The sequence below is a fragment of the Balearica regulorum genome, chromosome 10 (genome assembly GCF_011004875.1).
Source record: "Balearica regulorum gibbericeps isolate bBalReg1 chromosome 10, bBalReg1.pri, whole genome shotgun sequence".
NCBI classification, from domain to species: Eukaryota; Metazoa; Chordata; class Aves; order Gruiformes; family Gruidae; genus Balearica; species Balearica regulorum.
Genome location: NC_046193.1, coordinates 16,379,253 through 16,404,771, shown reverse-complemented (window position 1 = coordinate 16,404,771; position 25,519 = coordinate 16,379,253). Strand labels below are relative to the sequence as shown.

At 39.3% G+C, this 25,519-nt stretch overlaps 1 protein-coding gene across 6 annotated transcripts in view; it reads right to left on the bottom strand.

Moving 5' to 3' along the window:
* Positions 1-25,519, bottom strand: part of ATXN7 (ataxin 7) — an 89,658-nt gene that overhangs the window by 61,834 nt on the left and 2,305 nt on the right. For 3 of the 6 annotated variants that reach the window (XM_075762323.1, XM_075762318.1, XM_075762324.1), the window contains exons 2-4: positions 8,843-8,935; positions 842-1,102; positions 103-171 (exon numbers count right to left, since the gene is read on the bottom strand). In XM_075762323.1, the coding sequence (XP_075618438.1) occupies positions 103-171; positions 842-1,091 (319 nt within the window). In that variant the 5' untranslated portion in view covers positions 1,092-1,102; positions 8,843-8,935. Of the gene's footprint in view, positions 1-102; positions 172-841; positions 1,103-1,236; positions 1,527-8,842; positions 8,936-19,004; positions 19,076-25,519 lie in introns of those variants that run through there. The other 3 variants (XM_075762319.1, XM_075762320.1, XM_075762321.1) reach the window with 3 other exon arrangements.

The window sequence follows — 25,519 nt, the reverse complement described above, 5'->3', positions numbered from 1 at the left end:
TTGAAGATAAGTTTTTTTTCCTCTCATGCACATCCTCTCATAACTAGTTATAATCAGGAAAACTTCTCTGCGCACTTTTCTTCAAGAATGAATCGCACTCACCTTCTCGGCAAAGTCGCATTGCTTCTCGGTTTCTTCCGTATTCCTTGAAACTTTCTTCTAATGCTGTTCCTAAAACCGAAAAGCCACAAGATCTCGATCAACGCCAAAGTCGGAGAGTAGTGCTGACCCCCTGCTACTGACCTGTAACCCGCTCCCCTAGGAGACCAACCCGGCACAGCGGGGATACGCGCTCCTATCGCTGCGGCAGTAAACACAGCTCGGACAGAGCCAGACCTGCCGTCCCGTCCCCTGGAGCGGGTGCGGGGCCGGGGCTGCGGGAGCCGCTGTCAGCGCCGGGGGACGCCCCACCTGAAGCGGGAGCTCCCCCCCCCCGGCCCAAGCCCAGGCTGAATCGAGGGCAGGAGGTGCCGGCCTCCGGGGACTGGCTCAGACCTCCTCGCACCGTGTCCCGGATTACAGGAACTGGGGCAAGCGCTGCCCGCTCCGCGCCGCTCCCGACTCCCCGGCCGGGGAGCGCCGCCGCCTCGGGAACCGCGTACCGGACAACGAACTCAGCCGCGACGTTGGAAAGGGGGGGAGGAGGGGGAACGGACCCAACCTCCTCAACGGGCCCGGGACCCGCGGCGCCCTCCCGCCGGGCACCCTGCCGTGTCCTATCGGCGCCCCCCTGTCCCTCCCGCGACGGGGCCGCGCCCGGGGCACCCCCAGCCCCGCGGGGAGCGGGGGCCGGGCCGGTAGAGGAGGTTGGGGGAGGGGGGGGGGGCGGGCGGCCGCTCACCGTCGTTCCCGTGAAGTTTAGCAGCATCGACCCAGTGGCTCCAGGGCTGCCCCAGCATCGCCTCGGGGCTGGGCAGGGACCTGCGCTCCCCGACGGCCGCCATTGCCGCTGCGGTGGCGGCGGGGCCGGCGCCGCTCCCGCCTCCTCCGCCTCCGCCTCCTTCGCCGTGGCGGGGCCGCCGCTGCCGCTGCCTGGCCGCCGCCGCGCTGCGCTGCTCCTTTCTGACGTCACCCACGGCCCGCGCCGACATTCTTTCCGCTGCTATAATGTAACGAGAAAAAGTCATCGGGCGCTTAAGGTGGCGCCGAGCTTTTAAGGAAGCGCCTCGGCGCTGTCAGCCCGCTCGCTCTCCTCCCCGCGGGGGAACCTGCGGCCCTGGGGCGGTGTCGACTCACCTCTGCGGCGGCCCGGGGGACAGGAGCCGGGTGCCCATTATTGTACGGGGAGCGCTCCCCTCCTCTTCACCATGTAGGTGAGGCGCGTTTGTGTGTTTGCGCTAACAAAGCAGCGGAAGGGGGCGGGAGCGGGGGGGGGTGTGGGGGGGTGGAGGAAGAAGAGCAGGACTACGCCACCCGCCAAGCGCTCCCCGGCTCCATGGACCGCCTTTCTCTCTCTCCGTACCACGGCCCGCGACCCTACAAAAACAACGGCCGCATCACAACCCCGCCTGGCACCCGCTGCCCCGGGAAGGGGGGCGGGGGGGGGGGGGGGGACGGACCAGCGACGCTACGCGGTGGGGCGGAGCCGAACTTACGCGCCCCGCCTCTCCTCACCATTCCACCTTAAACCCGGCGCCTCCTTAAACGCAGCGGCGAGCAGGAAACTCGCTCCGGGCGGGCGGCGTCCGTCCCCCGTCACCCCCCGCCCGCGGGCGGGGGGTGACGGGGGACGGACGCCGCCCGCCCGGAGCGAGTTTCCTGCTCGCTGCTGCCTTCGTTATACTCGTAACCTGTCTCCCAGGGGCGGTCTTATTGTTATTCCGCGTTTTGGTTTGTTTTTTTTTTTTTTTTAACCAACTTTTTTTTTTTTTTTGCCTAAACTTTGGGATGACGTTGAGCGGTGTTAAAAGCGAGGATTAAAGGATGCTTTCGTGCCTGAAAATTCTTAGTAATAAAGTTTAAGCTTTGCAAAATCAAGTTATTTGATACAAAAAGAAAAAAATCCGGTTTTAGAATCTATTTATAACAGAGTTTTCTCTGCAATTGACTAAAACGTTCAAGTACCAACGTAAAATTAAACTCTGCAGAGATTTCTGGCCGCACTTGATGCCACTGTCAGTAATAACATCCTCAATGAACAGCTATAAATGTATATAAATCTGATCCGCTGTCTCCTCTATAGGTACTGACCCCATGTGTATGCTCAAGAGTGGAACTGCTCACAGATCCCATAGGTGTATTTGCAAAACTAGACAGCAGAAATCAAAACTGTAAATAAATTTGTTTATAGACTACGTGACCCCAGTACTACAGAGGTGTAAGTACGTGCAGGTTTAACTAACGCTTTGCTATTTTCATCTAAAGTGTGGAATGAGACAAGCTAAAGATATTTCTTTCCCAATTTATGCATTTGAAAGATGTATAAATACATTTGAGTTACACGTGTTCCTAACTGTACTGTAGCTTCCCCAAACAGTGGAACAACTCTTACAACTTAGGTCTGAGCATGAGTAAAGGTGTTTATGTGAACAGAGTCTAAAGATAAATGATGAATGGAGGGCATTATTGTTTGAATAATTATCAAATAGTACACTTTATAATACAGAAAACTACTTATAATTAAAGCTAAGAACAGCAGTGACAGAAAAATGTTGGTCAGGTGCTAAACAACTTCTGAACAGAACCTAAGCTGCTTCTGTGGTGTGGAAGTCAGGTAGGAAAAAAAAATCTAAGTGATTTCTTTTACGCTAAGTTCTTCAAGCACTCCACAAATGGAGTCTAATAGAACATCTGTAGCTGAATTCAAACTCCAGCCATAGGACAAGGCAAGTAACAGACAGAATTATATTCTCCATGTCTCACATTCTGGTTTATACTACAAACTTTACTTCATCCATACAGCTCTCCTTTGTTCTGGAGGAAGCTGTCAGAAACCTGCCTCAGCTGCGGGCTGAAAAAGATCCTTGATACATCTGAGTGTCAATCAAATTCGTAAAGGCTTTAGCTATTATTTATTTTACATAGGTCATAAAGCAAATATAGTGATGGGTGACCAAACAGCCAAAGAACACCAACGCCTACCTTTTAATAGTGCTGATGGATTTATGTCAAATTATGCAAAAAGTAAAATGTCTTAATTTGGCAAAATCCCATTGATTAGCTAACTACTTTAATAAACCAATACATTATCAACTTTTCAGTTTCTAAGGTTGACTCTCATCAAGTTATTCAAAAGCACCTCTTGCTTTGGAAGTACCATCCAAACAGGTAAAGCGCACACCACCTTTATTTCATACATCTTTATCTCCTTTCTCGTTCTTTTTTGCTCTTTCAAACTGCTTGTGGCACTTTTCCCCTCCCTCTTTCACAACTTTTCTTTTTTTCCCTATATATTCCCACCCAAGATACAATTCTGCAGCCTGGGCCTCAGGCTGTCCTTTAGGAAACCTTGTTCCACTGGTAAAAGATTTTCCCACAACGCCGTGAATACATCAGTATTCCAGCAGAGGGAGGAAAGTGGCAGCAGAAAGATCAGTTCATCAGTTCAATGCACAAGACCGATTAGTCAGAGAACAGGAATAGGGGCAGATGAAAAACTAATTTTACAAGGACTGGAGGTGGAGAGAATTTTCTTTTCCCACAAATTCACTAGGCTGAATATGTGGTTGGCTTTTTTTAAGCACACAAGTTCAATTCTCGTAAATTGTTTCCATTGTGCTATACACAGAAGCATTGATGATTTTAGGGAGAAGTAGGGAAAAACCTGAAAATCCATCGTGTCAGGAGGAGATCAGAATTGAAAACACATGTACAAGCTGTAGATTTCAAACACAGGTGACTATTACATATCCGAGACATCCAGGTCAGGAGTATGGTCATCCAAAGCTCCCCTGGCAATCAGCAGAGAGCCAAGGATACTTTTGGGATCAGTTTGGTCCCTTCTGGTCCCAAGCATTTTTTGAAGAAACATTTCTTTTCCTGCTGACCACAGAAGGAGGCAAGGATGACCACGCACATAAACTGGTCACCTTCATTAAGCACCCAGAATTAAGTGGGACAGATCTGCTCAGGAGTGGGCAGAACACTGAAGTGTGGAAAGCGCTGCCTAGAAGCCAATGCTCCTTTGAGAGAACAACAAGTGGTCCAGAAATGCTACAATTCAAAGAGCTTAACTGAGGAAGCAAAATAGCCCAAGTAGCAGCATTGGGACTGAGACGGTGTGTGAATAACCATAGAGTGCTTGTATGTGTGAATGAGAACAGGTATTCAGAGAACAGAGAGAAAAACCATGGAGGAGTAAGTTAAGCTCAGATAGAAAGTGGAGAAGGAAAAACATGAGGCAGGAAAACAGCAGAAAACAGTGGATGATGTAAGGAAAACAGCCAAATAATGGGATGAAGAAAGCATAAACAAACAAAAATACAACACAGCCTGCAAAAGGAAAGAAAGAAAGGAGTCAAGAAGAGGAAACAAAACATACAAAAAAGGAAAACCCACAGCTTTAAAGCTCACTAAATAGATTTAACAACATATTAAACATGGTTGGTGATACTATGATTAAACATATGCCTACAAACAGCATGCAACTGCTTAAAACTGCAGAGGATTGTTATTTTGTGGCATGACACTGCAGGCATTTTTTCACCTGTACCGGCAGGTTTCACTCTTTCGCCAGGTGGTCCAGGAAAGCCGTTCAAACAGGGAACACCTACCTCAGCTGCTCAGTTAGAATCTGTAAGACAGCCTCCAAATAGGACCTGAGATATGATAAGTCTTAACTGGAATGAAAAAGGAAGGATGGGTCTGCAGACGAACTCTTTAAGAACAGAAGTACAATGATACGGTTCACCCATGATTTTCCACAATGAAAGTGAAAGGATGCAAGAACTGAAGTGCAAAGGGAGAGACACAAAGAATCTACAAGGGTGTCACTTTATCAGTACTCAGAAGAAAGAAAAATAGTGAAATCACAAAAAAAGTCTGTCAAGGAAAAGATTGGAGGCGCATTACGGCATTCAAGGAAATCAAGTAAGTTAATTCTAGCAAAAAGGTATGAGACAATAAAGAAGGGCTTAAAAACTAAGAAGAAATATTATTAGTGAAGACTTGTTGGTAGATGAGATTCAGGATGAAATGACAACTCGAGTAGCTGATATGCTGCAGTGAAGTCCTGACCCTCCCGTCAGCTCCTGTTGGCAGCAGTGGAATGGGGAGTTCAGTTTGTGCTTTTTAAAATATGTCTCCAGTATGACAAGTGTAAGAATATAATTGGGCAAGTAGGGAAGCAAGAGATTAAAAGTTCATATAAATCAGCATGTCCAGACAATCAGAGAACTATCCAGCCATAACAAAACAGACCATTTCATTTAAGCCCCACTATAGAAAAATATTAATACATTAAGGAAAATGCATTATAGTAATCTGTTGTTCACCCTCACCTCCAGTGAAATCAAACAATTTCTCCCTTTGTAACTATACACAGGGCCATGATCCTGCAGAATAATAATCCTGAGCAGAACACAATAAAAAATTACACAGCAATCCATGCCAGTCTATTATCCTTTTCCCACAGATCCTGGAAACGGGTTGATGTGTATAATTTTATTTATGAGCAACACTTCAAAGGGGAAGCTGAAGATGCTCATAAGTGCTACTTTAAATACTGGAATATAAAATTACTGTGGATACCTACTATAAACCACCTGTATCAGGGAAAAGAACAATATTGTTAAGATTAGAAGACTAACTTAAAGTATCCTTTTCTGAGGAGAAGGAAAGGGGGAATGGAGGCTAATAAATGTAAGTAAATCTGAGAAGAATTCTGCATTAGGATGAGAGTGCAATAGATGCCGCCAAACTTCACAATGACTATACTGAAGATAACAATATTTGACACCCAAATTATAAATCTACATCATTGCCATGTGTTAATAAAATCTATAGTATCTAATGAAATATTGCAACCGCTTCCTTCTTTACTTAACTATCAAATATGTCTTAAAGGCAAGTCAAATTTCTGCAAGAATTGATGACATAGCAATATAAGCAGAATAAGGAGCATAAGGCATACAGGAACACAGATCCTTGCCCTGCTCAGTTGTCACTAAATACTGTCAATTTTTTAAGAGACTTTTACAGAGAAAACACCGAAGGGTGACACAGATTTTTCAAGTGTTAAAAGTAAATAGGTAAAACCACACAAAATACATCCAGTTAATGATTTGGAAATCAAACTAATCTTTATTTATTTTACATAAGGTATCGAAATCACCTTTTGAATTTGGAAATGTTAACACAATTTTGGCAACCTAACTATGCAGATGAATCATTCTAATCAGAGGAATCAGAAATGGGTTTGACCTTTTAAATTCTCATTTATACACAGAGAATACGATATTACAATTTAGAATGATTAAAATACACAGTTATTCAGGTCCATTGTAACAAAACATTAGCACTGAATTTCCATTTGTTGAAATCAAAGCACTTAATGGGAACAGTCTGATATCGATGATTTTCCGATGGAACCTAACTACCACACAAGGTTTCATAACTCTGCCTCGTTTCTTGCCAGCTTGTCTACTTGGCTCCTTGGCAATTCATTGAGGCAGAAGACTCTGGGTCCAAGCACAGCCCAGAGGACTCGAGTTCCTTGAGACCACAATGATGCCCACCTATGATGTGAAGGTCCCCGAGTCTCCATACCCTCAGAAGTTTGAAATACTGATTAACATCAAATCAAGGATCCTGAGAAGCCTGGCACAAGGAAATTTAAATTTATACCATTCTGCTCACATTTGATTGCTGCTTGCTGATGTTGCCTGCACTGACCCAGCACTTAGCAAGTTAGCAACAAAATAGCATACAAATTGGACATGCACAGGTCTATGGGACTTGACAGGATGCATGCAAGGGTGCTAAGGGAGTTAGTTTGAAAGGTCATGGATGTGGACCATGAGACTGGTGGCAAACTGGCTTAACTGCTGCGCTCAAGGGGTGGTAATGGCTCAAAATCAAACTAGCAATCAGTCACACACGGAATTCCTTGGGGGTCGACACTGGGCTCAATCCTATTCAACACCTTTTAAAATGATCTGGATGATAAGAGTAAATGCATCCTCACCGAGTCTGCATATAACACGAAACTTGGAAGACAGGTAGATACACCGGAAGCAATGGTCACTATGTACAGAGACTCTGACAGGCTGAACACTGGGCCAGTTCAAGACGCGTTAAAAAAAACTGGACAGGGTCCAGGAGAGGGCCACAGAAGTGATTAGAAGGTTGGAAAACTTACTGAAGAACTGAGAAAGAATTGTGTTTCTTTGGCCTAAAGAAGAGAAGGTTCAGGTGGGATGTAATCACAGTCTTCCAGTAAGGAAGATAGTTATAGAGAAGATGGAGGTACTGTCTTCACAAGTGACAGGGCAAGAGGCAACAGGTACAAGTTGCTTCAGAAGTTCTGCCTGGATACAAGAAAAAAATATTCAATCTACGACGAATTAAATATTGGAACAGGTTTCCCAGACAAATAGTGGACTTTCCTTTACTGGAAGTACTTAACACCTGGCTTGACCAGGCCTCAGATAACCTGCTTTCAACAGACAGTTGGACCACATCATGTCCAGAGGATTCTTCCAATCTGGACTTTCCTATGATTATATGAAAGACTGATAGCTGTTGTGGCCCTATTTAGTGACAAGGAGCAAGGAAGGAGATCAGAACAATGCCAATTTTAGTTTGCAACACCAGGCACTCTGAGTTCACTAATATAGCCACTTCTTAGGCTGCTGGAAAATCCAGGGGAAGCATTTTGTTATAGAAACCTCCGATATTACAGTTTCCAATTGCAAGAGCCACACCATAACAAACATTCCTTGCTCTTCTTGAGGCCAGATTAACTCTGCCGCTTAAATAAGTTCTGCAGACCAGCTCCATGCTAACCGTAATGGCCTTTTCTTCTGCAATCTATTTTAAGATACATTGAAAGATGATTTGCACAGCAAATACTAGCCAGGCTGTAACAGACTGGATTCTTCAAGTCTGTGCATAAGAAAAATGCAAACTGAAAGTGAAGTCTTTTCTTTTGTGATGTGAAGCAAAAATATACAAAACGGTGAAATGCATGTGATAACAAAGAGTAGAGATAAATGTAAAGGAAACAGAGAAAGAAACAGATATTATTTCAATCAATTAGCAGTACTTGATAAAATACTCTGCACTAGCAGCTTTTTAGCCAAATTTTCCATTTATTATCATAATTTTCTCTTTTTCCTAACATTCTGCCAGGAACGCCAGTCACGGAGAAGAACCCCACTCTGTTAGGCAACTGTACAGTCTTTGCCTCAGTTTACAGTTCTACTTTCTGAACTTGTGAGATAACAAATATGGTATATACCAGAGCCTAACAGCCTTCAAATGCTTTAAACGATCATGGAAATGTGGAAATAGACAAAAATAATTATTCAGAAAACGAAGTTTAACATCTTCTAAGATATAATAAATAAATTAAGATTATATGCCCATCTGCCACATCTTACTTGTCCAAATCGCTTCATCTAAGTAATTGAAATATATAATCCAACTTACTTTTATCTTTTTAAGTTTGACCATTCCATGCATTGAACTCCCTTTAGGTTGACGGTTAAGGTCGCCTTATTTTCCACTGAAACATATATTAAACACCTGCATTTTTTAAAAAAAAAAAACCTTCCCACTGCATCTGGTAACACTTCAGCCTTGCTTTGCAACCCTGCTAATATCCTGTTCTCCACGCTTCTCACATCTAAAGTATGTGAATATTATGCTTAAGGAAAATATTTGGGTAAGCATGTCACAGTACCTTGAAAGTATGGTGAATCGCTGGGTTGGTTTATCAATTGATCTTCATCTGTTCAGATTTTGGAAGCTTTTTCTAACTTGTACCTGATTAATTCTGAAAGAAAACAAAAAGAATACAGCAGTAAGATATTTAAAACCTCATCTCCCTTTCATAACTATAAATGTATCTATTTAAAAACTAATATGCAGCATTTTATCAATTTTACAAATACAGTTTCTGCAATGGATTTAAAATTGAAAGGTAAGCAGGGAGCTGTTATGCACTCTTATGTACAGAGCAGCTCTTTAAATGGCAGCCTGACATTACCAGAAAGGTATGCATTGGATGAAATCTCAATCTTCAGCCCAGTTACTGCACTTACATCGACTATTACTGACCAGATTTCCAAGCAGACGGTTGTGTCTGTATCACAAGCTGGTAACACAACAGCGCTGGATTTTCTACATAGGATTTTTCTAGAATATAGCACGACTCCAACAAGAGGGCCTCTCGCTACACAGTCATTGACATTTTTACCACCATGTCATAGAACACGGATAGCTAAAAATGATCCCTCACGTAATAGTCATTAGTGACTATTACTGTATCGCTGATGAAGAATTTAACAAAAAATAGAGATGTATAGATTGAGGCCTTTCCCACAAAAGGAACTTCTATCATCTCAAGCTCAGGTTTTTAAAATCCTTTCATTTAATGCTTACAAACTTATTGTTTATATAAACCAAATTTAAGCATGGTTTGCTTTGGTTTAGCATAAACCAATGCCTAATTGGTTAAACCTAAAACAAAGTCATGTTAAAACTTAAAAAAAAATTCACTCAGCCTTGTGCACAGGTTATAAAAATCAGTTATTTGATCTTTACTGTAAGTGCTTTGAAATTAAACTGGTGATTTTTTTACATCTACTAAAAAGTCATGAAGATAGATATAAATAAGCCAATCTTGCATGGGGACCAGATGACACTTCAGAGAAAACTATTTTTTTCCCCTCCAAGGATTAAAGTCCAGACAAGAGGAATGCAGTCCAAGAGGGCATCCAAGCCGTCCCACAGGCTGTTGGGCTCTGCCCCAGTGGAAGGTGAAGAACGAAGCTTTTCCTGGCTTCTGCTGCTCCTCCTGGAAGCTGTCTGCAAACTGAGTTCATGTCTTTAAATTCTTCTTATGCACTGAGGATAAACCCCCTTTTTTTTTACTTTTAAACTGCAGCTTAGCAGCTGACACTATCTTGATTGAGATCACCTACAGATATATTTACTATTTCTAAGCTTTACTCTGCTCAATGACATGCTTGATCCTAAGAAGCACATCCAAGCTTAATTATATTCTAGTTACTCCATAAAATCCAGAATATTCTTGTCTTCAGTGAACAACACTTAAGAGCAAGCCCAGTATTATTTTCTCTCTTTCCTCTGCAGTCATTGTTCTGCTCTATGGTTAATAAAAATGATTGTTGACAAATTTCTATGCTAGTAGAAGTCTCAGAAGACATTGTATTTCCTTGTTACATATACAAATCTCATTGAATACTACAGTATAAAGCTTTCTCTTCAACTCTTGCTGCCGCTCACTGGAAAAAGCAATGCAGTGTTTGTCAAAAATACATTTTTCCCTTCATCTGCTTAGGACAGGAGACTCTGAACTTATACGGACGGTCACCTTTACAGAAGATCATTCAATGTTTAGCTTCAAAGTCCCAATCTCTTCAAGCATATGTCCTCCCTGGTGTGGAAGTAACTCACTCCGTCTCTACCCCAATTTCTTCAGGCGATAAGGGAGCTCTACATGCAAAATGCCCTTTCTTTAATCCTGATGTAAATGTTATGAGTTACATTAAAAACAAGTTCCATTGCTTCATGCAAAAATGAAAACAAAATACCTGTAAACCAGAAGACTTTTCCAAATACTTAAAAATCTAGGAATAGGGCAATAAGTAAATGGTAAGTACAAAAAAAGGACCAGATGAGGGTGAAGGAAGAAACAGCAAAAATCTTATTCCTAGATAGGTGAGATCAGAGCACACTATGTCACCACCTGCAAATTTTGCTGTAGGGATTACATATGGAGTTGAGTTTGAAGGAAGTTAAGAGAGTAAGTTTCAAAAGAGTAAAGTGACAGCTTAATGACCCTTTAAAGAGAAGTCTTTCTCTGGATAATGGGTGGCAAAGAACAGGAATGATTCTTGTTGAGAATTTACAGCAGTTCAATTACAGCCACAACTGTCAGCAAAGAGTAATGCAAATAAGGGATGGGATGATTGAGAGTAAGCCAGGAGGAGCTCTCTCTCCAGAAGGTAAGCACTTTGGTACCCTCGAAAAGGGAGAGCTAGTCGAAACATGGAAAGATGACAAAAATAGTCAAAGCAGCAATCCAAGAAAATGGAAAAAGGCCTGCATTTTCAAACCAACAAAGCAGACTTAGCATTCTGTCATTCTCCATGCCCAACTATCAAAGGAACTTGGTTGCAATTGCTATTTAATACTTTGAGGAGTTACTGATAGGCAAGACAGGAAACCACAGCCTGGCAGAGCAAAAGCTGTATCCCAGTCAAAATTGTGTCTGTGTAGACGTATATAATAAAGGCACAGTTATGATGACTAATGTGTGTTATCCATTTAAGGGAAACATACTTACATGAAAATTGTAATTGCAAAGCAACTCATTAAAATAAAGGAAATGTAAATGCATGTGATAAAGCACCCTTAACTTTTGAAAGTATCAAAACTAATGCCTTGGCTAACCAAACTCCTTTAACTCTTTTTCTTTTCAGCTGTCAGAAACAGGCACCAAAGAATGCATCTAAATTTTGGAACATTCTTTCTCCTTTGTTATCTACTAAACACCCAAATTTATGATAAAATACAATGTCTAGATTTATATAAACAAAGATTTGGACATGCTAGGTATGATCACCCCAATGCTGGGCTTCATTTAGGCATTTTCTTTATGGGGATAACCTAATGAGGTCTTATTCTGCCCCCTGGAAAAACGGGTGCAGGAGGTGTGTGTTGCAGGAACACAAGCTGGGCAGCAGAAGGCTAGGGGCTGCTAGGCAGAGTAAATCAGAGCAATTATCTCATTTGTGCTGGAGACTGACTCAGGACCCCCCAACTACAGAATCTCAGGGGGTCAAATGGTGTAAGAACTGTGAGCTCTACCAATTACCTAACTGGCCCTTCTATGCCCTTCGGGAGAAACAATTCTTTACATCTTCACAGATTAAAAAATAAGTACCCGCCACATGCTTCAAATAGAGATTAGATACCAAACTTCTGTAAATAACAATTGCAAAATTGCAGCATCTCAAGATTTCACATAGTTCCTATGTATATCAATATAAAATATTTCTCAGAATTACCTAAATATTTACTATTTACTGTTTTGTGCAAACATAAATGCAACAGAATATTTGGTGCAAAATATAATAATGATCAACTTATTCTGAAACTACTTCAAACATGCATTTTCATAGATAATGAGAAGGGTCAAAGTTAAATAACTAATATCTTAGTTACTAAATAACTAATATCTTAGTCAATGGAGAAGCAACAACATCTGTTGGATTATTCTAAATAAATTGATAAAAATTTCAAAATAATTATGCACAGCAAAGTTCACTTGAGGGGTCTTAACTTTGACTACTGTCATTTTGTTTAATGGCAACAGGAACAGATTTGCATTCATTATTTTCCTCAACAAACCCCATTGTCACTAATTTTAGTTTTATCTTCCAACAATTTCTCTTTTAACTTAGAAGTCTTCTTTAGCAGTAAGACTAAGAGTCATAAGAAGCCTTTGCATATTGCACTTCAACCCTTTAAGTACAACCACACAAAGCATAGAACAGAAAGGTTAAAAACCACCTGGTTTCAAAAATAATGAACGTTATTCTATAAGCAAGTATCTTGTCTTGTATTTCAAAACATCTGCATCTTGCAGTATGATTTGTACCACCATTTGAAAGTTCAATCCATAAAACACATTAGCTTACTGTAGCAAGCTAAGATAAATAAGGACAGTTGAAATTATATTTCTAAATTTCTTTTAAAATGGTATTTATATACATCTATAGAGAAGAAAAAGATATGTTCTGCATTTTATGCCATAGGAATATTTCATACGAATTACAACTTGTATTACATCAGAAACACAAGCAATAAAAGACTGGTTGCAAGCAATAAGACACTGGACATCAGGATTTCCATTTTTTTAAATAAATAAAATCCTGACTGCCTCATTTAAAAGGGTGCATGAAGTAAAGCAGTAATGTTAAAAATAACATACAAACGTCTAATATAAACATACTTTTCAAGACAGAAAGGCACAGCTAAGCAAGACAATGCAGAGTACATGATTAACAAGATTTGCAAAATTTATTACCGAGCTTCTCTGTTAAAGGTAATATTATTCAAACTACACCGTCACGGTTATTGCAGATTAAAGATTTCAAATTAGCTCCTCATGTATATCATTATTGTGAGTGGTTGCATTTTATCTGTCTAATTTTAAATTACTGCAGGCAGATGAAAGTCATCTTAAAATCCGATTCATAATTTAGGTACCATACCACTAACCTTAACAGAGATGCTGGTTCTTACACAGGTACACCACTATTCTCAATGTAAACAAAGGACACTGCCATGCACCCCAGGCTAAGGATGTCAGCATTTTTCAAACACCTTTCTGACTGTTCCATTTTATGGTGATGCAATATGACCTACATTTTCAATGGCCAAAGAGAGACAGAGAGATAGAAAGGGAGGAGATAGAGAAAAGAAAGACAGACAGACCTTTGCTGTCCTTACCCTCCATTAACTACAGCTTTAACTGTCCCTCATGGGGATGGGAATGGGCAAGAATAAAAGCAGAATAACCTTATGGTAAATTCTGAATAAGAAGCTGAAAGATGGGATAGCATAAGAAACAGCAAGATTTTTTTTTCCTACAATCCTGTGAACAAGTACATAGTACTACCCGCAACAGGAAAGAACAGTAGAATCAATAATTTTATAATCAGTTGCCAGTACAAAGCTGTCTGTAATACAGATGCTTATTTTACCACCTTATATTTCCCATCATGTTCCTACCAGTTCGGTTCTATGTATTCTTTTTAGATCTCAAAATGAAACGCAAAATAATCCACATCATTATCATCATTTTTACAGCCAGAGAAATTGAAGAAGCAGGAGTGATTTGCCCACAGTTACCTACCGGGCCCAAGGCAGGGTTGGGAACAGAAAGCATCACTCTTCATTATCTCTGTACCGCGCAATCTATCAGGGACTGTGATACCTGTCATCCTAATATATAGTCTTGACATAATACCAGAATTATCTCTATCTTGTCTTTCCTGAACATGAATTTCACACAGAAAACTGTACTAAATGACTGCTAACTCTCAGAAAGCTTTCCCTCACAAATGATGGATAGTCCGCATTTCTCAAACTGGCTCTGGAAACGCACTTGACTGTGTTGTAAAACTTGGCAGAAAATGTCAATGGTATTTTTCATTATAAACATGTAAAAATAAAGAGCTAATTAAAGCTTTGGTCACTTTTTTCATTCTTCCACAATTAAAGAACCTTTCCTTTAAAAAAAATATCAGTAGTTTTCCACAGTTAAACTAGCGCATTAAGAAATTAAAAGCTTGTTGCTAGGATGATATTAAGCAAAAATCAAGATCTTCTGATTTTCAGTTACTCTTTTTTAGTGGCAAAATGTCCTGCAGAATATTTGCAAAGAGCTTACAGGATCACAGTCTCTTTGCTAATGCTGGTAGTTAATGCAACATGCAATGTAACAGTAAATCATTCTCGTATTGAAACTGAAGGCCAAAACTTGATCTTAAGTATACCTCTGTAAATCCAGAATGACTCCAGCCCTTTCCAAAGAGTTTCTTGGGATTTGCACATACGTAAACAAGACTGTAATTTGGCACTGTGTTTGAAACCAGAGATCAATAAAGCATATAGATTAATTCCTGGTTTTGAACTGTATTTATTATAACAATAGCTTTCTTATCAAGCAGTATTCATCTCATGAGGTGCAATCATCCTTGTACAGCAAGGGCTGAGAAACTGTCATTCCTTTGCTTGAGTGCTGCTGCCTTTTCTAACTGCAATGGTATATCAAAATGTTTAGTAGTGATGAGTTAGGAAGGCAAACAACGCCTATTCAAAGAAAGGGAGAGAAAAAACTCAAAGCCCATCCTCCTTTAAAGAGATGAGACAGAGTGGAGAGTCAAGAGACAGATTGCTAACAAGTATGAAGGAAAGGAATTACCTATAACATGATGGGAAGGAGTTTGGAACTAAGAGAGGATGGACACTGCCAAAGGAGGATGGGGAGGCAGAAGACACAATGTCTGAAACAAAAAGAGAACTATTTCTCCAATAACACGTGCCCATGAGACTGTGACAAAATACTTATTCGACTAAATAAGATTACAATCACACATCCCTCCACTCCCATTATCCCTGGTTGCACCTTGGTCAATCTATTTTACTCTTTGAAACAGAATTTAGTGAGAAACTGGTATTTCCCCCATTATAAACAAATTTATTTTTGTTAATCTAGGACAAAGTATTGCTGATATAAAAGAAATCTCTTCACTATTGTCAGCATTACTAAAGCTCTCTTTTGTGAATGTTTCACTGCAACACATTCTCAGTTTCTCTTACTTTGCCCTTTTTTTTTCTTTTTTCCTTTCTTCATAGTATCTCTGCTGCAGTTTGGAAAGGGGAGAAGCTGAGGTGACACTTTTATTGCTGTGCAACACCATAAAAATTCCAAGTAGAGAAGCCAACTGGTCCAGAGACTTGCAAGGTCCAAGCCAAGCAACCCAGAATGATCCTTCCCTTTGCCTACCAGTGACTGCCATCTAGAGACAGAGTACAGTGCCTCACAGGAAACACAGGATTGGTAACGAGAAAAATGTTACAGCAATGACAGAAATGTTAATCCCATTCAAAAAAACCCAAGAACTCACATTCTAGAAAGTTACAACTAGCTTAAAAAATTAAATTGTTTGGGTTTCTCTTCTTAACGTGCCTTCTGACTAATGAGCATTTGTCCCACATCTCCCTGCTTTTCCCTGAAAAACTGCAATTGCATTTTGTTATGAACACGCAAGTTGTACACGCGGGGAAAATATATGTAAAGTACTATTACACTGCTTTTCAAGGAAATCCTGAGTTTCAGATTGTTTGCTAAGAAACATGCTAGGCCATGCTAAGAAACCAAATACAAAATTTCATCATTAGCGGAAGATGCAGCAGTCACGTTTCAAAGGCTACCTGTGTAAAAATGCTGACAAAGCTTTAACATTAATGACATTAATGATACTAATGACAGCAAAAATGTCTTTCTAGTGGCATGAAACTTAATTTAAAACTTAATTTAAAAACCATTCTCATTTTAAGAAATACATTCATACTGACCCAAATATACTAGTGGCTTAAATATCTACAAAAGCCCACTCAGGCCAACAACATTTCTTACACATTGTAAATTTGACACATATTTATATACTATATTAATTCACAGCTGTTTATTATATTAAAATCATGTCTTTTTCTAACTACTACTATTTACGTAGCTATTAATAGGGCACTCGATAGTCAAGCATCAATCAAACAACCACTAGACAATCCTCAACTGAATAAAAGGAAGGATTTTTTGGTGGTTATTTACCTGGAGAATACAGTAATTTGCATTTTAGCATATTCCCAGTAGCAGTTACCTTCTCTCTGCAAACCACAGACAGATATGAAGCCACAGCTGTGTAAGTGCTAGCATACTCTTTAGTTATTAAAATCATTTATTAGCTATGGCTAATAATGTCTAGTGAAGAAATTAATTCTCCAGTTTCCTCCCTCTTCTGCTCATGGTCAAGAAGACTTGTAATGAAGCATTGTAAGAACACACGATTTCTTCTCACATTTATCATTGTAATAGACACGCAACCTCCAGGTCACACGGTATACCTCCTCTTACTGCTAGTCCCACTAAGAAATTAATTTTTCCTAAGGGGATACATATTCACAGATAAAATTAAAATAAGCGGGATTACAAATCTTGCTGTTGAACCTACATATGAACCAAATGTCAAGTTGTAGTCTATCGAAATCACCAATTTCTACCTCGTGCATGCATAGGGCCAGCTGGAACAATTGCTCATTCAGATCCACACTCAGGCCACACTTCCTCCCCACAAGGCACTCCACGAATCCTCTCCACTTTCCCAAGTAGGATGACAATTCTGTTATCTGACCTGGATGCAACATTACAACAGAGAAGAGTATTTGAACAGGAGGAGGACAGGCACTCACTATAGCATCGTCCTGGAGGATGAAATGCAAGAAACACCACCCAAAACCCCAAACCCATTGAAAAACATAACTTTTAGTTGACAACTACCATAACCTTTCTTACAGATCTAATAAATTCCAGTTGCAACAGAACTGCTGAACAGGTCACAGAGGTGGAAAAAGGGTTTCAGTGTGCATCAGTCTTGTACTCTGATGTTACTAAAACCTGTGCAATGTGTAGTTAACCAAAGGAGGGATGGAAGGAACCTCCAAAGGTCAGACAGTATGTCACGCAGCCCCAGGGCACGATAACTAAACTATCTGGTGGGAACAATACAGGTAATCGAACCTATTCTTAAAGACCTCAGGCAATGGAGGCACCATTGTCCTGCCAGCTGATTATTCCAGCCTTTCAATACTTCCACTAGAAAACGGTGTTTGTCCATCCAGAATCATCATTGTTGCAATTCGATCTATTTCTTCCCCTACCTGTCCCCTCACTTTGCAATGCTCCTCAACAGATCTGTCTTCTCATTCTCTCAGTCTCCTCTTAAGGAACTGCCTTCTTTTGGCACTTGTTTATGCATCACGTTTTTCAGACCTTTAAGCAATTGCACTGGCGTCTCCACACTTCCTCTTACCTAATTTCATTCAATACAGACCCTGTTGTCCTGGCTGTGTGCAGTTAATTCAAACTTCATTTCAAAACTAAAGGAGACTGAGCAGTCCGACTTTCAAAAACTCAGGATCCTTAATAATGTACATATCTTTTTTATCTAACAAAGTTTAGGAAGCTCAGCACTCCTTCCATTTTAGTGTTTTGTAGTTACAAATAAACCAAGCAGAAGTATATGTGATACTCCTATCACTTTAAAAATTCAAGTCGTGTCCCTGAGATAATAAAATGTCATTATTATGGTGTGAGCACAAACATAAAACCGAGGTTGGCCCCTTGCTCTGCAGCAAAACTACACACATTCCTGCTGATATCAGAGACAGTGCACAAAGAAGAGCGAGTGAAGCACTAGAAACATAGAAAGATGCTTGCCAAATGGAAAGGAAAAAAATGTAAAAAATTAATCTGAAAGTGTCAAATCTTCACAAAATATGACCACATAAAAGTGAGTTTTTTCTTTTATACATCCTCCAATATTACATTTATCTGCATATACTCTCAACAGTCACATTTTCTGGTTTTGAAGTATTTATATTTCTAAAGAAAATTCTACTCTTAGACTTTAAACTCCCTGATAACAACAGACAACTATATCACAGTCTCTTGACGAACACACTTGCCTGGGATGATCTTTGAGCTGACATCAGATGATTTTTGGCAAAAACTATCATGGAATTTCCAATGACTCTTTCCTCCTTTCTCAACAAAAAGGATAACAGACCTTAGCAAAGTCTGGGCCCTACTGACAACTGGATTAGCAGAAATCATTCTTCCTTAACTACAGTGACACCCAGTTAATGTAGTATGTTCCTATTTCTATAGCTTTGTCAAAAAAAAAAAAAAATCACATTTTGATGGGAATTCCTATAATACTTTTCTTGACCACAACAAACACTCCTCCACCCTACCCATACCTACTAGAAGCTGTCTTGTGCCAGGACTACCCGTTAATTATTTTTCCCTAAGCAACGACAGTATTGCAGCTGCTTAAAAGATACCAATCACCTGCACAGAAGCCAACAGAGAACAACTGCTTATTTAAAGACAACTATACTTGCCGAATAATTTTAAGAGGCCTCTTCAAGCGAGCAACACATTCTGATAGCACCCATCTCCACAGAAGAGCAACTAGGAGAACGACCACCAGAAAAAAAAGATGCAGAATAGCAATTATACTCACTGACACTAGCAGAAAGAGAAGAAAATGTAGATTGCAAAACGGTTGTCTTTGCCAAATGTAGTAGGCCAGTCCTGGAAAGACACGATGGGGAACAGACTCTATAAAGTGGCAATTACAAATAAAGAAGATTCGATAAGAATAATCCAGTCATTAGGAAACTTGTTACCTGTATTATCATCGTATTACAAGTCTACACCAACATTTGAGAGGACTAGCAAAGTTCAAAATCCCTTCAAGAGCTTGCAAGACCAGGACAGACTTCTTTAACATATACATTTGAAAATAGTAGCTCTTGAGCCATTTCCTTCCATTTGTTTGATGACATAAACTACAGTTACAGGCAGTTGCTCCTGTTTGTGCAAGTCTTTCATGTAACAACAGGAAAGAAAAGCTTCACTAGAAAACCTGACTGAAAATATCCTCCTATTCCAATCCTGGCAAAGTGGCTGCAGCTCAAGTGCAATTTAGGTACTTTCAAGATTAAATTTCAAATTAATGACATTTAAAAAAAAACAACCATATGTTTTAATATACGTGCGCACAATTTTATTTCAGGATATGTTATTGTTCAACACCATCCTAACTTTACATATACACACACCCCCCAAAACCACAAGCAGATCTCAACAATGAAAAAAAAACCCCACCAAACCATAACTGCCAAAGCTACAGTGGAATGAAACTGAAGTGAAATTATTTACAATGAACCACAAAATCACAGGTGCATACTTATTATTAGAATGGCTTTGTTCTGCTCTCATCTCTTACAAGCCAATCTTTATTCATTTAAGTTATAAAATCCAATTTATCTGCCTTGCCTCTTTTATTAGTTCAATTCTCTCCATGTATAATCAACATTTAATTTTTTATTAAAATAAAGGCAAAAGGCAGAGGACCAAAAAGGAATGCCTCGTGGGTTTCAAGCATTCTGCACTAACGTTTTCCAAAAAAAAACCCCAACAACAAGCAAAGGTGAATGTTTGTTTATACCAAGTCTCTACTAAAACATTATTACAAGACAAGTTACCTTGGGAGTTTTGTAAATACTATTAAGAGTAATAACATTTTGGGCTTAATGTTTTGGGCACACATATAACCAGTTTCATATCTCAACTGAAAATTTATATGTATATATAAATACATACATATATACACACACTTGATATAAAACATATTTTTTGTCCAATATTTACCAATGTTTGACATTAATTTTTCTATTTACCTTTTGCAACTCACCAAAATAGTTTATGAAGCAGATTACTTTATCCCACAATTTGTTTTTTTTCTGTTTGCCTATGCTTTTCAAGTCCAAATTCTATCCCTGCTTGCATATAAAATTCAGAAATCAGCAGGAAGGGACTCATACAACTTTGAACAGAATCTGATCTTCAGTTCAAATGTAATCTTTGCCACACTTGAGGGTTTTTCTTTTGCACTTCTGAAACTACTAGTTTGCTTGTATGGATTATTTCCTTAAATGCTTTAGTCCTCAGTCATCTAATATCTTCTGTGTTGGGCTATACCATCGTGTTCAGTCTATCTTTCTGACAGCAACACCACCTCATACTAGTCAACAGCCTGGTGATTACAAAATTCACTCTGATGGAAAGAATTATGGGCATTAATCCCCTCAGGAAGGAGGATAGCTGGGTTGAAGTCTCCCACACATGTGGTGAGCAGTCTAGCGGATAACAGCTCTGCTAATGACGAAAAAGGAACCAGAACCATTGCCACCTCCTGGGTTTTGAAAGCAAAGATTGACCTTTGCTCTCTTTTTGAAAGAAAGGGCTTATGATCCTAATTTCAAGAGAGCATGAATCCAAAATGCTCCCTAGAGAAAGGTGCTTAGCCCTGGATATAGGCAGGATTTAAGCACATTCCTACTTCGGCTACTGCATAGAAAATGTGCAGATTCATCATCTCCTTCAAGCTTCTCTGGCTGGTATAATTTTAATGAAACACCAGCAAATACTAAAGCATTTGGCCCCCTCCACCTTCATAGAAACACGACCCACCTGGCCTCAGCCAGACTAACCTTCCGTTGGTACAACCAGCCTGAGAAACGTCAGGGAATGCCATAACCTGGATCTGCCCCTTTTGCATCTGAGTTTCTGCTGGAAAAGACCAGTTACCTTCTCATCATACATCTCTTGAAATAGTTGTTTAAACCATCTGCTTTGATGGCAACTGAAGCAATAGTTTAGAAGTCACATTTGGCTCACTCGGTGTTTTCCTTCAACATATGACATATTAAAACATAAAAGTGAGCAGGCATCACCAAAGCGTGCGACCATGCCTCCGATTATTTCTGTTTCACTGCTCAGGCTTGTACTTTGCTCAGAAATCAGAGGTGAGAACATGCTTCAGTGTATCATGTTTTATGGGAACTGTAAATTGAAGCTGTGCTTAAACACTACCCACTGACAGAGTTACTCTATTAAAAGAAAATAAACCATAAAATAATCCAAAGCAAAATATAAACCCAATTTAAAATGAGAAACATATGTTTATCTATATAGACCTGATACTCTCTTTCCTCATCTTCTGAGATAGAAGCGTTTCTTCCAACATCTCTCCGTGACGAGGCCAAGCTCAAAGCCTTGTAAAATTTCTAGGTCTTCTTTTACAGATTTGGACCTCTTTTAAGAACAATAATAAATCCAACCAACCAACTTTTATTAAACTTTGAAAAGCTGACTCAGAAGCTGCGCAATAGCTCTGATTCAGCTTTCTTAGCCGAGTCAAAGCATTTGGCCACGTGATTCAGAAAACGCCGATCTGAAGTCGGACAAGAGCTGCTTTCCAAAGGAGGAAATGCCTGTTTTCCCTTGTAATCGTTGTGGAAAATTTCCTCAGTAGCACTAACAGTTATTTATTTAAACATGATATGGGTAAATACGATATTCACAACTCTCTTATTGTTTATCCAATGTTTCAAGCCACAGTTAAATACAAACATTTGCCATTTGGCCCGATGCCAACAAAGACAAATTGTTCTTCTTAGTCAGCGTTAAAACTTCATTGAGCATCCACCTCTTCCTCTGAGAAGTCTGGTATGCCACTGAAGATCTTCAGGACACAATGTAAATGCTAGCAAACCCATGAATTGAAGGATCGGGGAAGGAAAAATAAAAATATGCTTTTTTTTTTTTTTAGAAAAATAAAGAAATCCACGCTGAAAACATCCTGCCAACAAACTAAGAGGTTTAGTAACCTCTAGTAACCTTTAGTAACTAGAGGTTACTAGACAACTGACTAATCCTGCCAAAAACAATTCCAAAAGAATAAATGTCTGCTTCCTTACAAAATATACAAAACAAGAAATGCCACCACAAAATTACCCAACAGTCATTTTAAATCACAGAATGCAGACACTACGTGGGATGGCCGAGGCATCGCATAACCAGCTGAAGTCTACTGCATTAACGATTTCTAGATTAAAGGAAAAATCTAACCACCTAATCCATCCTGCAGCAGTTCCATGACACCGAGTTTCATGAGATACCTGCTAAAAAGCCTTGACTTTGTTGCCAAATGGGAACCTACCAAGTCACTGGGAATAGGTATCAGGACCCAGTGTACTGCTCCCAACTTCTCGTAATTCCACTGCCTCAATTAAAGCACCTTTTGGCATGCATGCAAGGCATGCTTTTATTTACTGGGCGCATCCCTGCACCTGTAAACTCAGTTTTCTACACTGAATACCTAAATTTCCAGTATTGTGTCGTTTCAACTTTAATTTGACAAGATTTAATAAATTAAAGGTCACCTTAAAATATACAATAATTGATCTTCAAGCTTCATAACTATTCAGTAGGATCCCGATATGAAATGCAGAAAGCTGTTACATAACTCTTCTGAAGATATCTGAAAAAGGGCAATATCAGAGTGTTACCTGTACAATCTAGATTAACCAAGAGACAGAGCCCTTACTTAGGAAAAAGTTATCTAAAAGGACCATACAGCACTATTTTTTTTTTAAATTACTTAGATAAGCTTTTGTCTCCCTTCATGAGAAAAGTAGTAGTAATTTTCAAACTGCTTCTGTCAAAAATTCTGGAATTTTACATGCTGCTTTCAGTTACAAAGTGAAAAATAAGAAATAAAAACAATCCTGTGGCCCACAACTTGTGGTTACATTATTATCTGATAGGAGCCTGCTTTTTAAAGTACGGTATTAACAGTACATTTAATCAATCTTGGTAAAACAGGCAGCAGACAGCAAAATTGATTACTGTTCAGATAATAAAATGTTGCATTTTTAAACTATTGTTATTGTCACTACAGTTGCAACAAGTATTTTCACTCTCCCTTCTCTTGTTATGTTGTAATTCTGTGAAAATGTGCTAGCTCTGCAGAAACACAAGGGTCCATGTTAGGAAAGCTTTTTACAAGGCTAAGAACCACATTGCTCAGTATCTTAAAAAAAAAAAAAAAAAGAAAAGAAAGAAAGAAAGAAAGCCTACTACTTTTTTACCCCAATCACTGGATTGAAAAAAAATCAGGTTTATCTGCCAAAAGTGAATATTTTAATATCTGCAGAACTAGACAGCCAGTGTCTAAGAATTTTTACAGAATGAGATGACAAGCTCTTGAAACACTGGTGCTACTTTCAGGCTAAAGAAGACTGAAAAGAAAATATAACACGCTAACATAATTTAAAATCAGAAAACACGGTGACACCAATAGGTTAGCTTGATATCTGTCTTGCACAAAATCATGGTACACAATCAACAAAGAAATAAAAGACAGTGGTAAAAAGTAATGCTAAACATAGGCTTACAGAAAATAGGTCTCACTAAATAAATTTGGTATGGGTTTCTGACAAGAATATAGGTTGGACTGGATAAAAATACCTTGTAGTTTCTGACCTACTATACTTAGATCTCTGTAAGATTTAGTGCCACACAACAGTCTGATTTAGAAGTTATTCAACACGAAGAAAACCTGGAATCTAAAACCACCTCATAAATTATTAGGGCGGCTTAGGAAAAATATTTTAAATCCACCTCATCAATAGTTAAAGCTGTTTTCTTAGTTCTAAAAATCATAGCTCATTACAGCCTGGAATACTATAAAAAGCTTCTTCCCCTTTAACTTTTTCTGCAGTTGAAAAAAAAATATATAAAAACAGTTAAAGAAAAGGGAAGGAGGTATAAAGTAAATTTAAACTTTGCCCTTCATAATTTTTTTTTTTCTTTTTCAGGAAAGAAAACCAACATTAACAGATTTCCCCAATAAAAAAATAAAAATCTGGTGTAGTTAAAAGCCCTTTTTCAGCAAAGAAAGGATACTGATGAGAAATCTGAGCCAGTTTCACACACATGTAACATCTTGCAGTACTAAACTTACCTAACTTAAACTTCTTGTATCCAGAGTCACCTGGAAGCATTACAGAGGATCATTTAACACTTTTGACATGGACAGGTGTGCAATAAATTATTATGTATAACCTGCTTCAGGGTCTTACCATATGGCACACATAAAGGAACTCAAGGAAAGAGGGAAAACGACATCACATTTAGTTTGGTGGAAAGCTTGCAGGCACAGGTACTTATTCCAAAAGAACTGGCACAGAGTAAAGTGCTATACCCTGTGCAGGACATTTTTTCCTATTGCACGAATCTCCAATACTGATACCTTAAGGAAGGTCCAGTGCTACCCATATTTCTGCCAGTCAGCTGAAGGATTATATAAAAGACTGTAGCAGATAGAATCTTGAACAGAATACACGAACTGGTGAAGGACAAATAAATTAGAGTAGGTCAACCCCACTGCAGAAGATCTACGTCATACATGAGACTGAATTAATGGGAAAAACATGCTCGTAGACAGCCCAGTGCAACACACACTCCATACATGTGAAACAAGGGTTGTCTCATACTTACAAATTGAGGAGCTTTACTTGTAAATGGAGAAAATCGAGACAAGACTCCAAAGACACTGTGAATACTCAAGTGTGTATAGAAACCTAGCAAGCTGGGACTGACCTCCTGGGCAAAAACATCTCGTGGACGTTTAAAATGGCAAAAGAGAACAGTACATCAATACCTAGCCTTAGTGAGATTCTTGATGATGTATTTACCAAGTTCTACTTCCCATTCCAAAAGAGAAAAGTTAATGAACATTGATGATGCCTGAAAGGCCTGTCTTAAAAAGAAAAATAATGGCTTTGTTCTCTAAATTGTTCTTAGGAGTCTAAGACCCAGAACAGAGAATTTGTAAGAATCTTGTAATTAGTAACACATATGAAGACAAGAATGGCAAAAAAGTCATTAAATATTATTAACTAATCATACGGACTGCTGTATTCTAAATTAATTACTCAAGGACTATCTATTTGTCATTGTGGAGAGTTTAATAAGACTATCTGACCAATACTGGAATGCTGAACAAAAAGTGAGAAATTATTATATTGGATTAAATGACAGAAAATAACACAAAAGTATTCTCATATGACTAAATAAATTGCGGATTTTCACCTACATAGTCTTCAGTTCAGATCGACTTCTCTC